The sequence below is a fragment of the Podarcis muralis genome, chromosome 10 (assembly GCF_964188315.1).
Source record: "Podarcis muralis chromosome 10, rPodMur119.hap1.1, whole genome shotgun sequence".
NCBI lineage: Eukaryota > Metazoa > Chordata > Lepidosauria > Squamata > Lacertidae > Podarcis > Podarcis muralis.
In genome coordinates, this window is record NC_135664.1 from 63,354,512 (window position 1) to 63,371,480 (window position 16,969).

Here is a 16,969-nt window from a genome sequence, read left to right on the forward strand (position 1 = left end):
TTTTGTATAATCTATCCAATGCAAAGCTCGGCTTCCAAAGTCAATAAATAAATCCAGTCCCTTAAATCTCCCTTTGGCTGGGATAACAGGATGCTGGATGAGATTTGACTTTAAGGATGTTTTTGTGTGTGTTCTCCGTTGCAGCTATTGCTGCTGTTTGCAGGTCCCTGTAAATATATAGGATTCGGAAATCTTGAATTTCCCCAGTTAACATGTAGCAGCATCCCACTGCAGTTGCAGCTGTCGGTCCAGCTATTGTGGGGGTTTGTTTTCCTTAAATCTTCCCTTACAGCCAAAAATCTTCTGCGCTCCTTTAGTTGTAATATAAACGCATGGCCCATAGGGGGCAGCGGAGAGTTGGATCTGTTCTTCTGGTCACGCCTCCTCAAATGGAAAACGCCAAACGGAATCTTTAGGAGCCTCGCGGGGACCCGTAGCCAGGCTACACCAACGAAGCAGGTGAAGAGTCGCCCAGACGAGGAGGAGGCCGGAGCCTCGCAGGCCCGAGACGCGGCTATGGCAGCCCAGTCGCCCCAGCTCGCTGCCCCGCGGAGCCGCTTCGTTGTGGTGGGAGGTGGCATTGCCGGAGTGACGTGCGCTGAGCGGGTAACGTACAGTCCCTGCGCCTCAGAAACTATATTCGCGGTCTCTGCGCATGCGCCCGCTGGAGCGGCGTTTGCTGAGCGGCTGAAGTACCGTCCTTTCGTCTCTGCGCATGCGCCCTCTGGCCGTTTCCCTTCAACGCCCTTTCCCTACAGAAACTTCCTGGTTGTTTCATAGACGTATAATGAGAAGATGGGTATGCGGTGCGTAGCTTCCGAGGTGGCTTCCCACGGTTCCCCATTAAAAGCAACAACGCAGAAAGCAAGCATTTTAGTGTAACTTTGATTAAGCATTAGTCTACCCATTCCCCGTCCCTAGGACAAGATCTGCCATGTTCCAATTAATGGCACAGCATGATTTAACATAGGCTTTTTCCTTGAACAGTAAGAAAGCAAAAAACTTCCCACTGTGTCTAAATAGGACCTCTGTTTCAGACGTAGGATGCTAATACCAGTTATTTGGGGGAGGGGGGGGTAGATGAATTTCAATAATCGTCTGTTTGGAAAAATGTAGGTGTGAGTTGCTCGTTTTAAAAATAACTTCTAATATTTTCTACCCCTTTGAACAGCTGGCTACAGAGTTTCCTTCTGATGATATTTTATTAGTCACAGCATCTCCTCTTATAAAAGCAGTAACGAACTTCAAGCAGGTGAGACGAGAACTAATAACTGCTTCTTGGGGATTTGGGGTAAGGTGAAGTACAGTGGTACCTTGGGTTACATACACTTCAGGTTACATATGCTTCAGGTTACAGACTCTGCTAACCCAGAAATAGTACCTCAGGTTAAGAACTTTGCTTCAGGATGAGAACAGAAATCGTGCTCTGGTGGCGCAGCAGCAGCGGGAGGCCCCATTAGCTAAAGTGGTGCTTCAGGTTAAGAACAGTTTCAGGTTAAGAACAGACCTCCGGAACGAATTAAGTACTTAACCCGAGGTACCACCGTAATCTACTCTGCTGTTGCAACCCTGTTTCAATGGCCACTGCAGGCCCATTTTTCCTGTAGTAGTCCCCACTATTAATACTAGGATTTAGGGCCATTCAAAGAAAGTACTTCTTTGCATGGCACATAGATGAGCTGTAGGAAATTTGCTCCCATTGGATGTTCCAGTGGCCACCAACTTGGACAACTTTCAAAGGCAAACCCATGGAGAACAAAGTTATCATTGGCCACTAGCCATGGTGGCTATGTTCTCTTTCCATTGTCGGAGGCAGTGTGCTTCTGAAAAACTGTTGTTGGGAACCACAGGTGAGGAGAGCATTGTTGCACTTCGTCCTGCTTGCAGGCTTCCCATTAAGAGCAGGTGGGTCCCTGGGATAACAGGATGCTGGATGAGATTGGCTTTGAGGATGTTTTTGTGTGTGTTCTCCATTGCAGCTATTGCTGCTGTTTGCAGGTCCCTGCAAATATCTAGGACTGGGAAAGCCTGAATTTCCCCAGTTAACATGTAATTAGTAGCAGCATCCCACTGCAGTTGCAGCTGCCGGTCCAGCTATTGGGTAGGGGTGTGTGTTTTCGAACCAGACCTGAGGGAGTGTCATCTATGAAGGTTGCCTTCAGGGTTGGCAAGAACCCGAGGGGTTCTTTGGTGCATTTGTGCATCAGTAGATTTTGCTTAGGAAGTTGACTTGCATCTGAAGGATATTTTTGTTTGTTTGTTTTTGACAGGTTTCCAGGACTTTAGAAGAATTTGATGTTGAAGAACAAGCAAGCAGCATCTTAGAAAAACGCTACCCTAACATTAAGGTTATTCAGTCTGGAGTGAAACAGCTGAAGAGTGAAGAACATGTAAGAGGACCCTTCATCCTTTTGTCTTTATCTAGAATTAGAAATGGCTTTCCCTTTCCAGGATGAGAGCGGAGATGTCTTGATATGAAAAATCAAGTCTCTTGTTGTAGACTAGGTGACCAACACGGTCACCTCCAGATATTCCTGCACCGGTGGAGTCAGGTGATTCTAATCTACTAGGACATAGCCCTGTCAGTGGGACTTACACATGCACTGGTTTACAACCTATAAAGATGAGACGGGAGCTGACTTTTCATGCAGACATTAAGATGGTTGTGGCAGAAACTAATGCATGCACACTGGGGCAAGGCCCACCCCCGCCCCAGGCCAGGAAGTTGAGGGTGGGGTTTCCAGGGCAGGTCTTTGATGTGGTGTGAGAAGCTGCTGTCGTCAGGAGCAGATATTGACAAAGCAGTTCATACGCCAGACAGCGCTTGTTTAATTTTAATACCCAAGTGATGTCTGAGTGAGAGGAGGGGATCCATTTTATTGCATCAAACCAGCTCTTAGGTGCCAGGAGCATAGTCGAGTGCTTTGGAGAAGATTTGCAGAACGTCCTACACTGCCACCCAGAGGAAGGCTTTCCTATTTGTGTTCCTCTGTGTGAATTCACAGCTGGAATCTTAAGTGCTTGCTCATCCAGCTGCATTGGAAGCCGGCTAGCTTGCAGACTTCCTACTGAAGAAGTAGCTTTGGAGGGATTGCTGGTGAACTACAAGAGGGGGAATGGTGCAATGTATCGCAGGCAGGAAGTTCTCGCTGTTCTTCCTGGAGCTCTTTGGAGAACATGTGGGAAATTTGCTTCAGGTTCTTTTCTCCTAGCTTCTCTCATTCCATTCTCCTGTGTGCAAATGCTTCTGTTGCTTCAAGCATTGAAGCCGATCTGCACAGGACAGGGGCAGTTCTTCCTTGTTTCAATGTGAAACCGCCCCATCATAGAACTGTAGAGTTGCAAGGGACCACAAGGGTCTTCTAGTTCAACCTCCTGCAATGCGGGAATCTTTTGCTCAACCTGGGGTTCGAACCCATGACTCTGAGATTAATGTAGAATGAGGATGGGGAAACTTGGGTCCTTCCAACTGTACAATTCTATGAGTCTATGGTTTTTTTTAAAAAAAGGATCAATGGCATGCTGTACTGGACCCTTCAAAGATGTCCTTCTCTTCTTTCTTTTCCATTTTATAACATGGTTGCAGAAAATAATCACCGAAGACGGTCAGGAGTACATCTATGAAAAACTTTGTCTGTGTGCTGGAGCAAGGCCAAAGCTGATTACTGAAAGAAACCCCTTCGTGTTGGGAATCCGCGATACAGACAGCGCAGCGGTAATGCTGTTTGTGTGCTTTCAGCAGTCTCTGACGCAGACATAGATTTATAAATTTGGTGAGGTCTAAGCCAGAAATAACCATGCAACACAAAAAGTGTGCCAGGGTCACTCTCCCAGAACACAGAAAAAGAGAGAGGGTTTTCACTAGCTTCTAAAAAGTCAAAAGGGAACATCTCTGACAGGTGTTTCTAAGCAGGGGAGTTCTGCAGCATTGCTTAATGGGACAGAAATATTGGAAATGTAAAATGTGGAAAGAAAGACAACCACAAGAGAGAGAAAAGAAGATTTTGCACATACTTGTAGCCAAGATAGATAGATAGATAGATAGATAGCACTGCTTTTATTCAGCTATATACTCTTGCAGGAGAGTGGAAGGGAGCTCAGACTTTAACAGCAGAGAACTATATTGCCCCCAAATAGGGAGCTGAGTGGTGCCCCTCCCTCTTTGTTTTAACTGGTGATTAAATTTGGTTTGTTATGGGGTCAGCTCCGTTGCAATAACAGAGGAAGGGCCATAGTTCAATGGTAGAGCATCTATTTTGTATGTAATATATCCTGGGTTCAGTTCCTGGCAACTCCTGTGGGACCAGAAGAGGCTGTTGTTCATAACCCTGGAGAGTCACTCCCAGTCAAGGTTGATGATCCTGAGCTTGACAGGCCAATTGAATCACTCAATAGATGGCAGCTTCTTACTTTACTAAAATGATCTCTTTGTCTGTCTCTGTCAAGTGCAGGAATTTCAGAAACATCTGGCAAGAGCAAAAAGAATAACCATTGTGGGAAATGGTGGCATTGCCCTGGAATTAGTGTACGTTAATCTTCCTTCTTTTGAAAAATAAGTGAAGCTAAGAGCTTTATTATTTTTATTATTCTGCTGGGAGCCGCCCAGAGTGGCTGGGGAAACAAAGCCAGATGGGTAGGGTATAAATAATAGATTGCTGTTATTATTACTACTACTACTACTACTACTACTACTACTACTACTACTACTATCTTAGCTATAGATCTATTGTACATCCTTGCCTTTTTGGAACGCTGAATGCAGTGTGAGAACTTAACATTTTTTTTTAAATTTGCCAGGTTTGCACATCATATTAAACCGTAGTTAAAATGAACTATGATTTAATGTGAAGTAGCAGTGCTGAAATCATGGCCACTTTGCTCCATGCCTGTTCCTGCAAAGAAACAAGCCATGGTCTTTGGGGTGTTTTTTTAATTGTCCAAACACCGGCTTGTCCCTCTCCAAAAGGCTAAGGGAGCTGGGCATGTTTAGCCTGGAGAAGAGGAGGTTAAGGGGTGATATGATAGCCATGTTCAAATATATAAAAAGGATGTCAAATAGAGGAGGGAGAAAGGTTGTTTTCTGCTGCTCCAGAGAAGCAGACACGGAGCAATGGATCCAAACTACAAGAAAGAAGATTCCACCTAAACATTAGGAAGAACTTCCTGACAGTAAGAGCTGTTTGACAGTGGAATTTGCTGCCAAGGAGTGTGGTGGAGTCTCCTTCTTTGGAGGTCTTTAAGCAGAGGCTTGACAACCATATGTCAGGAGTGCTCTGATGGTGTTTCCTGCTTGGCAGGGGGTTGGACTCGATGGCCCTTGTGGTCTATTCCAACTCTATGATTCTATGAAAACAAACCAAAAGAGGAAGCCAGGGTTTCTCTTGGCTTAGAATTTTATAGTTCGTTTGGAGAGAAATAAATTGGGAGGCCAGGTTTGGATGACACATCAGGCCAGGCCTTGACTTATTTCCCAGCAACGTAGCAGCAGTGGAGGAGGAGCAAAATACCTGTGATTTCAGGAGCACTAGCCACTGCTTGTTCATGTGAAACATAGTGACATGTAAACCAGGTTGCTTTTTAACTCTTTTCTTTTTTAAAAAAACCCCACCTTAATTACAGTAACACACCAGAAACAAAATAGCTTAAAAATAATAAAAAACTCTTTTTTTAAAAAAATAACTTTTTATTCAAAATTAAAACATATTATCCAGAAACATATCATCCTTATTCCCCACCTCCCTCCCCTCCTTATCCCCACAGAACCCACCCACCCCCACCCCCGACTTCCCTCAGTTCCAGTCTTTGATTTCTCTAAAAATGCTGTTTTCTGCATGTTACACAGTTGTATAAATCCTCAAACTATTTAGCTGATTATGATCAATAAAAAGTTTATGAATGTTTATTCAAAACCAGCCAAGGAGTCCAGTTCGCTTTGTTGCGTCTTCAGATACTTTGTAAAGGGTTCCCATTCATCTTTAAAGTCACAGTTATCCTTGTCCCGTAGCTTGTATGTCAGTTTTGCCAGTTCTGCATAGTCCATCAATTTTTCTTGCCGTGATTCTTTTTAGGTACGAAATCGAAGGTTGCGAAGTCATCTGGGCCATCAAAGACAAAGCGATTGGGAATACTTTCTTTGATGCAGGAGCGGCTGAGTTCCTGATCCCAAAGCTGAGTGCCGTGAAACCGGAGCCTCCGATGGCTTGTAAAAGAACAAAATATACGACGGCAGGTGGAGTACCCGGTACTGTAGAGCTACTCAGGCATTATAAAATGGCTCTTGCGTGTATATTGGCTTATATTGTATGAAAACCGTTGCATCGGCCCAACCCTGCACACTTCAAATATTTGCAAACTGTAAGACATGAGGTTGCGTTGTGGCTGAGTTTGTGTAGTGAGAATAGCTGCCGCAAGAACAGGGTGGGAAGTTGGGTTGCACTCATAATAAGTGAAGGTAAAGGACCCTGGACGGTTAAGTCCAGTCAGAGGCGACTACAGTGGTGCCTCGCAAGACGAAATTAATCCGTTCCGCTAGTCTCTTCGTCTTGCGGTTTTTTCGTCTTGTGAAGCACGGCTATTAGCGGCTTAGTGGCTATTAGCGGCTTAGCGGCTATTAGCGGCTTAGTGGCTTAGCGGCTATTAATGGCTTAGCGGCTTTAAGAAAAAGGAAACAAACTCGCAAGAACTCGCAAGACGTTTTGTCTTGCGAAGCAAGCCCATAGGGAAATTCGTCTTGCGGAACGACTCAAAAAACGGAAAACCCTTTCATCTAGCGAGTTTTTTGTCTTGCACGGCATTCGTCTTGCGGGGCTCCACTGTATGGGGTTGCAGCGCTCATCTCGCTTTTAGGCTGAGGGAGCCGGCGTTTGTCCACAGACAGCTTTCCAGGTCATGTGGCCAGCATGACTAAATAAGAAGTAAAAAGGACCTGGGATTGTAGGACAAGACCTGCCAAGGAAAACAAAAAAATTATGTACGATACAACAGCGGCAAGAGTCTTGATAGCACAAGGATGGAAGAATGAGGCAATCCCAACGAAAGAACAATGGCAAGAAAAATTGATGAGCTATGCAGAGTTAGCTAAATTGACATATAAATTGCAGGACAAGGACAACTGTGACTTTAAGGAAGAATGGGAGCTTTTTACAAATTATCTAAAAAGACAACAAAATGAACTGGACTCCTTGTCATGTTAGAAAGATAATGTAAGGATACGTACAATTTTATAACATGCAGAGAATAAAATGTGCTGAGAAATCAGAGAGAGGAGCTGAGGGAAGTCTCTGGTGTGGGGGAGGAACAGATGGAAGGAAAGGGGGGAAATAATGTATGTGATTATATGGTTTGGTAATTCATTATGCTGAAATTGCTAATAAAAATATATTTTTTAAAAAAAAGAGGTACAGAAGGACCTTGTACAGAAGAAGGACCTTGTAAAGACCTCATCTGGGGCAACCCAGTCAGATGGGTGGCATATACATAAAATTATTATTATTATTATTATTATTATTATTATTATTATTATTATTAACCCTGCCTGGCTGAAGAGAGGCTGTATTGTCTTTGTACCCAGAAAATATATAGGCTGCCTGTACTTGCTCTATAGCATATGTTCTTATCTCTTTCCTCCTTGTCCCCCAGGAAGTGAGATAGTACAAAGTGCTGCAGCAAACCCTGGGGAAATCGGCAGCGCCTTAGGCCCTGACTGGCACGAAGGCTTATGTCTTAAGGGAGCAAAAGAGGTATGGCTGCTTCTCCTAAGCTCACTTTGGGTGTTCCCCTGTGCCCCATTAACAATCAGGAGCTTAATATAAAGCCCTTCTGGCCGAGGGTGTTTACAGAAATGAGATACATTACAAGTCAACATGCAGAATGTACCCCAAGTATGGGCTTCTTACCCATTTTAAAGAAGGGCAATCTGACCTTTGTTATAAAGGTAAAATAAAATACTTTACTGATAACTCTGAAGAATGGCAACTACCAAAATCACAGATTGGACTTTGGCAAGATGAACTAGATTTTGCCTCTTTTTTGTAATTGTTATATATTGGAAATTAATAAAACTATATATTTTAAAAAGCAATCGTGACTGGGAGGCAGTGAGACCCTGGCCCTACTGCTTCATTCCTGCTGGCTTTCTGTACCTTGGGCAATTATGTCTGAAGAGGGGAGTCTGCTTCCTAGGCTCCCTCCTTGATTTAGAGGCACGATCAACCAGGACTCAACGGAGATACATTTTTGGACAGGAGCCACAGAGAAGTTTATCCAGACCTCTTACTTATTTAGTACTTTCTTAGGGATTTGCAGAGTGACTTTTAGGGCATAGCCCTCATGAGGGAGTTTTCCTACATAGTGGGTAATTACCAACATTAAGAAGACAACTTTTAAATCCAATACGCCAGGGGTCTGCAACCCGTGGCTCCGGAGCCACATGTGGCTCTTTTACACCTTTGCCGCGGCTCCGGGGCGGATACTAGCGAGGGGAGGAGGCGCATTGTGCGCCCCGACACTCCCCACTGTGGCGGGCACTGTACTGGCTGTGACGTCGCATGGGGGCGGTGCATGCGTTAGTCACGCACCGTCCCGACATCACCTTCCCGCCCGCCCGCTACATTGTAAGGGGCATGTACGCTGGTCACTGCATTGAAAGGGGGCATGTACGCTGGTCACTGTTTTGAAGGGGAGTGAAGAACACACACACAAAAAAAGGTAACTTGTTAATTTAACGTTTATTTCTATGAGGAGGAGTAATTCTGAGGGGTCAAACAAAGAAATAATAAAAAAGTGACAAAAAAGTTATTTTTATAATGACGAGTTTTGCGGCTCCCAGTTTTTTTTTTCTTCAGAAACGGGTCCAAGTGGCTCTTTTTGTCTTAAAGGTTGCAGGCCCCTGCAATACGCCAAGGAAGTTTTCAGAATAGAAGCTTGTAACTAATACCGTGCCAGATCACACCATAAAAATCACTTGAAAGTTTGCAGCAAGCTGAATTGACCAGAAAGTAGAGCATCAAAAACGTTAATAAAATTTGGCACAAAACAAATGAGTTTGTTAAGGCTCACACTGTAGGAGTCGCACATAACTTGAGTAGGAATGGTGTTATCAAATGGAATTATTTGTTATCTTTCAGCTGTCCCACAAAGTTCACATTGAAAGCCTTTGCGAAGTGAAGAAGATCTATCTCCGGGAAGAGTTCCAGCAGTCAGAGAAGGTGTCTCTGGCTTTCCCCAGAGTTCAGCCAGATGAGAGGAATGCAGAAATGGATGAAGGTAAACAGTGTGTCAAGAAGAGTGCAAGACTTTTTTTAAAAAAAAAAATGTATGCAACTACTGCGGCCCGTGTTTCATTAGCCCAGAAATGGAAAACGAGCGAGGCCCCAACCAAAGAAAAATGGCAACTCAAGTTGACAAAATATGCACAACTCACAGACTTAACATATAGAATAAGAGAACATGAATAACATATGTTTAGAGAAGATTGGAAAACGTTTATTGAATATATGGAAAATAATTGTGTACAGCTGAAAACGCTGGCAGCAGCAAGATAAATTCAACAGTGTAAATAAGTTTTGATGGATTCAATAATGGAACACTGACTGGTATAGTTTTTTGTAAATTATGCAGGGATTTATGATATGTAAAATGAACCACGGAAAGAGAAGAAGGAAGGTCACTGATATCTTAAGGATGTAAAATGAATATTTTAAATTGTAAAACAGAAAATTTAATTTAATTGTATCTATCATCTATCTATCTTCCTTGAGATAATATATATATATTTAATAATATATGTGTGTGTGTGTGTGTGTGTGTGTGTGTGTGTGTGTGTGTGTGTAGAGTGCAGGACAGCTCAGGGTCTTATTTGCAGAATGAAAGCATGGCTTACAAACTCCTCTCCCATTTGTGCTTGGCCCCACCTGGCAGGTGCATGGCCCTCAGGGTGAAAGAGGTTCCTCATCCCTGGTGTCCAACTGTCGCTCTCCGAAGTGCCCCATGCTTCGGGCTGCAGGCTACTGCCCGCAAGCCTTGCGGATAGCTTCCTGAAGCCTGCATTCGCCTCATAGGATGCACACACATTTCCCCTTCATTTTTGGAGGGGGGGAAGTGCATCCTATAGGGCGAAAAATGTGGTATATCATCTTAAGGAGGCTCTAGGGGGCCACTAGAAGATAGCTCCCCCTGCTTGCAATCCAGGGCAATCCTAGTGGAGGAACAAATTGAATCTTAACACCTGGAAACTTCTGATTCTGTGCCTAATCCACATAATCTGGTCTCTGTGTGTTCACATGCCTGAACTTCCATTCTTCCAGAGAGGTGGCCGGTGTATGTTGAGTTGACCAGCGGGAAGATATATGGCTGCGACTTCATTGTCAGTGCGACCGGAGTTGTTCCAAATGTCCAGCCATTCCTTGACGGCAATAACGTAAGGATTAACATTGAGAATATGAAATTGTTTTTCTATACAAGGCTTTTAAGGATACAACAAAAAAAGGGACAACCCATTAATATGAATACTATTAATTTGAAATTTGGGGTGGGTAAGTCCCCTGAGATATTGAGCTGTGCAGTATGCAGTTTATGGGTACCTTAATTTGAACCGAATGAACAAAATGTTATGCAGCTTAAGAGGATCCCCATAATCATGGCTTGCTGTGTTTTCCTTTTAGCTCCATTAATAGCACCCATTTCCTAGTATGTAGTATTAGTGTAACAGGGGAATCTTTCCATACCCAAGGGCCACATTCCCTTCTGGGAAGTCGTCCGAGGGCCACATGCCAGAATTGGGTTGAGCAACAGAAAAAACCTCTTTACTTTTGTACCATAGGTTAAGGGACGCGGGTGGCGCTGTGGGTTAAACCACTGAGCCTATGACTTGCCGATCAGAAGGTCGGCAGTTCAAATCCCCGCAACAGGGTGAGCTCCCATTGCTCAGTCCCTGCTCCTGCCAACCTAGCAGTTCAAAAGCACATCAAAGTGCAAGTAGATAAATAGGTACCGCTCCGGCAGGAAGGTAAACGGCGTTTCCGTGCGCTGCCCTGGTTCACCAGAGGTGGCTTAGTCATGCTCGCCACATGATCTGGAAGCTGTACACCAGCTCTCTCGGCCAATAGAGCGAGATGAGCGCCCCCAACCCCAGAGTCGGTCATGACTAGACCTAATGGTCCGGGGTATCTTTATCCTTTACCATAGGTTAGATTCTCTGCACACTTGCACACCCCATTTGTAGCCCCCATTCTGGCAAGCTAGGCATTATCAGAGTTGAAGGACACATTCCAGCCAGGCCAGAACACTCAAGAAGGGTATGAAATAGGGCTGGTGAGGGCTCTGGCTTGATTAGAGTCCTGTGGGATCATAGATTGTAGAGTTGGCAGGGACCAAGGGTCATCTAGTCCAACCCCATGCAATACAGGACTCTTTTGCCTAATGTAGAGCTTGAAGCCACAACCCTGAGATTAAGAGTCTCGTGCTCTGCCAACTGAGACCCAGAGGGCAGCATGTGGAACTTAACAAACCCCTCATTCTGGGAGTCTGCGTTGGGGAAATCTTTGCTCGTAGCACCACCTTTAGACACTGTGTCCTTCCTGCAGTGTGGGCGCTAGTAAGCCCTGCCTCTTGTTTGTTAAACTGCAGTCTGAATATTTGGGGCAGTTAAGAGTCCTTTTTAAAAATAAATTTATTTAACATAATTATTACAAAATACAAAGAAAATACTGCAAATACATGCATACATAGATATTTCAGATAAGCACACATATATTAAAAAAAAGAAAAAAGGAAGAAAAGAAAAAAAGAAAAAATAAGGAGAAAAAGAAGAAAAATTGGAAGAATTTCTTCCAAATTTATTCTACAAATATCTCAATAATAAAATTTCATTGATTGACTTCCATCGCTTACACTGCACTTCCTATATACATTTGAAGCAAAATTGTATCTGTTGTTCCGTATTTCCCCCATACAATCACATACAAGTATTCTAATCAATAAATTCTCTAAATCTTTCATAAATCTATTCTAAACACAACCAATACCTTACACTTAATCTTTGTCTCAAGAGTCCATGACTGGAGAGGATGTGCGGCCAGAGACTTGAGATCTTTCCAAGCGCGGCAGCTCTAAGGACTGGGATGCCGATAGCTAAATTGGGATGGGCCAAAGGGTGTGGCTTCTTCATAGCAACACCCTTAAAAGACACATACAAGCCCCCAACCTCAGATCTTATTAAGACCAGCAAAGTTATGTCTTCCACCCACCCACCTTCTGGCAGAAATCTGCATTTACCTCTTAAATGTTTAGTTTGTTCTAGGTGGAGATGGGGGTCTGACAGTGGACAAATACATGCACACTTCTCTACCAGATATCTACGCGGCCGGGGACATCTGCACTATGTCATGGGAGCCTAGTCCAGTTTGGCAGCAGGTAAGGCAATGTAGATGGTGATCCCTGTGTAGGTTTAACGAGATTTCCTCATGGTAATTTAATCCCATCAGTGTATTACCGGTATATAATTAGACAGGGCTTTCTCCTTGTTCACGTTGTCCTAAACACATTGTACATCTGGCAGTACAGTTAAATGACAGAACAGAAGGGAATGCACACCTGCCTTAAGTATCAAACTTAAGTATCAGATCCACAGCTGGCCAAAGGACTTGGCCCCAGTTTGCAGAGGATGCCTTACCTCTCTCGCCCTAGCCACTGTGATCCACGTGACGGTCACCTCCAGACTGGATTATTGTAACTCGCTCTACATGGGGCTGCCCTTGAGACTGACCCAGAAACTCCAGCGGGTGCAGAATGCCACGGCGAGACTCCTTACGGGGTCCTCGCTGCGAGATCACATTCACCCGGTGCTATACCAGCTGCACTGGCTCCCGGTGGAGTACAGGATCAGGTTTAAGGTGCTGGTTTTAACCTTTAAAGCCCTATACGGCCTAGGACCCTCGTACCTACGGGACCGCCTCTCCTGGTATGTCCCACAGAGGAACTTACGGTCTTCAAACAAAAACATCTTGAAGGTCCCAGGCCACAGAGAGGTTAGGCTGGCCTCGACCAGAGCCAGGGCTTTCTCGGATGTGGCTCCAATCTGGTGGAACGCTCTGTCACAAGAGACTAGGGCCCTCAGGACTTGACATCTTTCCGCAGGGCCTGCAAGACAGAGCTGTTCCACCAGGCCTTTGGCCAGGGCACAGCCTGACTCCCTCCTTTGGCAATCTTCACAGAACTCTAGCCCAATGGTTGCCATTAATTTGATTTGAATTAATTTTATAATGAAATGATTTTAGAATATTGTACTATTTTATTGTTGTTCGCCGCCCTGAGCCCGGCTTCAGCTGGGGAGGGCGGGATATAAATAAACATTTATTATTATTATTATTATTATACTAAATAAAGTATCCCGATCTGCTAGAAGTCTCCAGGGGACTGTAGCAGCGATTTGTTGTAGCTGCTTCTACAGCCACCTGCAGAAACTCCTTTTCCAGCCAATCCTTTTGTCTGCCAACTCCTTTTGTCTGCCAATCTACAATCTTCATTCATCTTCCATGTGTCCTTGAGGCTGGAAAATTGGAAGTGAAGAGGAATAGGATGATTATTTATTTGAATATCCTGGGAAAGGCATGACAAACAGGATCACTTCAGCCAGTGATTTATTATTATTATTATTATTTTGTGGATCCCACATATAAGGGTAACTATCAATGCTTCCCATGTTTTTAGCAAGGGCCATACTTTATAGTAGCTCTCTGATAAGCTGAGCACTTGAGATTGGGCTCCAGGAAAACATGCTCATTGTTCTAAAACGCTCGCTTGCAATCTCGGTTCATTGATTCCCATATCCTTCTTTTTTTCAGATGAGGCTTTGGACCCAGGCTAGGCAAATGGGATGGTATGCTGCAAAATGTATGGCTGCGGATACTTTAGGGGAACCTACAGACATGGACTTTTGCTTCGAACTCTTTGCTCATGTGACAAAGTTTTTCAATTACAAGGTAATGAACTGTGTATAAACGACTGCAGTGATTCACTGTTTTGGAATGCCTTGATTGCAAGGGATTCCATTTTAATTCTGCAGAAAGCTACCACGCCTAGCTTTCTCTCTGCACTGATGAGCAGCACACTAACTGGCTTCCTCCCCCCCCCCCCCCCAGCATGTAAAGGTAAAGGGACCCCTGACCATTAGGTTCAGTAGTGACCGACTCTGGGGTTGCAGCGCTCATCTTGCTTTATTGGCCGAGGGAGCCGGTATACAGCTTCCGGGTCATGTGGCCAGCATGACTAAGCCACTTCTGGCGAACCAGAGCAGCACACGGAAATGCCGTTTACCTTCCCACCAGAGCGGTACCTATTTATCTACTTGCACTTTGACGTGCTTTTGAACTGCTAGGTTGGCAGGAGCTGGGACCGAGCAACGGGAGCTCACCCCATCGCGGCGATTCGAACCACCGACCTTCTGATCCGCAAGTCCTAGGCTCTGTGGTTTAACCCACAGCGCCATGTAGCACACGCTGTTTCAGAGTAAAATACTGGTCTGCAAGATGTCCAGAGACTGCTTTCTGTCAGTACAGTATATGATCCTACAAAATGAGTAACTTAGCTCAAGGAAATCCATCCATAAGCAGCAGTGTCTGGTTAGCACAGAACTTACCATGTTTAGGAATTTATAAATGCAGAGTAGTCTCTACGAGTTATTACCCTTGAAGTGTCTTCATACAGCTTGCCTCAAAACACTGTAATCCAGATTCTTCCATTTCCAAAATCACTGCAATTATTTACTGCAGGTATGCTTGTAAATTGCCCTACTAATATCGCCTAATCTTCAATAGCAGTAGGTTTAGATTTCCATAGGTAGGCCATGATTTGTGGGTGCTGTATCACTGTCTCACTTGGGAAATATGCACAACTCCAGTCCTCATGATAGCAAATCTCAAGAGTACATTTATGTAGCTAAAACCTAATTTCACCACATGGAGCTTCCTTTGTAAAAGATGTAGAGGCTACTCTCAAGGCAGACCCAAAGCAAATCAGTACTAGAGTAACTAGATTAAGGCAGAGGGCTCTCTTCTGCACTACTTGGACTCTCAAGACTACAACTTATTTTTTTCCCCATTCCCCCAGGTGGTGCTGCTGGGAAAGTACAACGTGCAAGGGTTGGGCTCAGACCATGAACTGATGCTCAGGTGCACTAAAGGGCAGGAGTACGTCAAAGTCGTGATGCAGAATGGGCGCATGCTGGGAGCAGTATTGATTGGAGAAACAGACCTAGAAGAAACCTTTGAAAACCTGATTCTCAACCAAATGGATCTGTCACGCTATGGGGAAGATCTTTTGGATCCAAGGATAGACATAGAGGATTACTTTGACTGAACATAAAAAAGTGTCTGTGACTACTTTTTTTAGAAATAAAAAGAGATAAGGTTCCCCTAGGCAGACTACACATATAAGGATAGATGATTGTAATTTCCTTTTGGTTGTGGGTATTTTCAGGTTTTGCTGCTAAACACGGTCTACCAACATTCAAGCACTGAACTGTGGGGAAGTGTATTATCTAGTACAGACTTAAGATGAGGCATTGTAAAGTTCAACCGGATAAGGTTAAGCCACCTCTTGTGCAATATAAGGTTCAGCGGGACTTACATATTGAATGTTTTGTATTTTACTTGCATCATGCAAAAGCAGTTTACATAAACAGATGTAAAATAAGAGATTCAATTATTTGCAGTTTGAAAATTATAGGCATAATTTAGCCAAAGTTTAAGCATTTTGAAATAATTTTTAAAAAACAGAAGTGCTTATTTCTCTCCCGCCCCCCCCCCCCCCCAAAAAAAAATGGTTTGGAAGTGCTGGAACTTTGGATAGATTGTGACTATCTATTTGCTTCTATCCCCACCCCCTGGCAAGCATGAATACTGGAATACTGCAGCCAGTGATACAGAACTAAACATAGGTCTGTGAGGAGGGTTCCTCAGGGTCTGCTCAGTAGAGTCCCAGGACATGTAAATGGTAAGTGAGAGAACCTGTTGATTCGTCAGCTTTCAAAATGAAATTTCAGGACTTGGGTAATGCTGGGATGACAATTTAAAATGTATTTTTATTTTGAAAAAATTAAAATCTTTCCATAACTTGAATTGCACTGTAGTGTTCTGGTTCGGTCAAGTAACTTTGCTTGGGAGAAGAAGCTACCCAATGAAGGTCATTTTAAAAAGAGTAACTGTTCTACTTTGTTGGAAGTAATTAGGTTCCCACTATGCACTTTGCCTCTATTACAGTATGTCACCAGGTTTTACAATATAGCTGCCTCTGGAAACAGCCCAAGGTCCATTCAGCTCACTGTGGCCAAAAACATAGCACTAGAATTGACAAACGGGGCATAGCAGAGACATTTATGCCCTTGCAGGTACCAATACCCTGCTTTTGAATTAAAGGTAAAGGTAAAGGGACCCCTGACCATCAGGTCGTTGTGGCCGACTCTGGGGTTGCGGCGCTCATCTTGCTTTATTGACCGAGGGAGCCAGCGTACAGCTTCTGGGTCATGTGGCCAGCATGACTAAACCGCTTCTGGCGAACCAGAGCAGTGCACAGAAACGCCGTTTACCTTCCCACCGGGGCGGTACCTATTTATCTACTTGCACTTTGACGTGCTTTCAAACTGCTAGGTTGGCAGGAGCAGGGACCGAGCAATGGGAGCTCACCCCGTCGCGGGGATTCGAACCGCCGACCTTCTGATCGGCAAGTCCTAGGCTCTGTGGTTTAACCCACAGCACTATCATGCTCCAGCTGCTGATGGACTTATTCACACTCTTCATTTTCAGAAAAATTATACACCACTTGATTGTAAAAATTCAAAGCAGTTCACAAAGGATAAAACAGTAAAAAAATAAAACCACAACCATACTTTAAGACATACAAAAGTTAAAATTCTAAGACAATTCTAATTACCTGAGTTTTCTAAGTATCATGGTATCCTTGCCTGAACGAGAAT

The 16,969-nt window shown here is 44.1% G+C and overlaps 1 protein-coding gene across 3 annotated transcripts; it reads left to right on the plus strand.

Moving 5' to 3' along the window:
* The first annotated feature begins 413 nt into the window (after positions 1-413).
* On the plus strand, positions 414-16,115 carry PYROXD1 (pyridine nucleotide-disulphide oxidoreductase domain 1). Of its 3 annotated transcripts, none has more exons than XM_028745945.2 (12): positions 414-606; positions 1,172-1,252; positions 2,271-2,390; positions 3,587-3,715; positions 4,452-4,525; positions 6,069-6,229; positions 7,639-7,739; positions 9,126-9,264; positions 10,305-10,417; positions 12,289-12,411; positions 13,842-13,979; positions 15,106-16,115. In XM_028745945.2, exons 1-12 carry the CDS (start codon positions 517-519, stop codon positions 15,352-15,354), a joined length of 1,518 nt encoding a protein of 505 aa, XP_028601778.2. In that variant the 5' UTR covers positions 414-516; the 3' UTR covers positions 15,355-16,115. The 3 variants fall into 3 exon arrangements, with proteins under 3 accessions (XP_028601778.2, XP_077791411.1, XP_028601779.2); XM_077935285.1 differs by having other exon boundaries at positions 415-606; positions 6,069-6,241; XM_028745946.2 differs by lacking the exon at positions 414-606 and adding an exon at positions 795-806 and having other exon boundaries at positions 6,069-6,241.
* Positions 16,116-16,969: the final 854 nt, after the last annotated feature.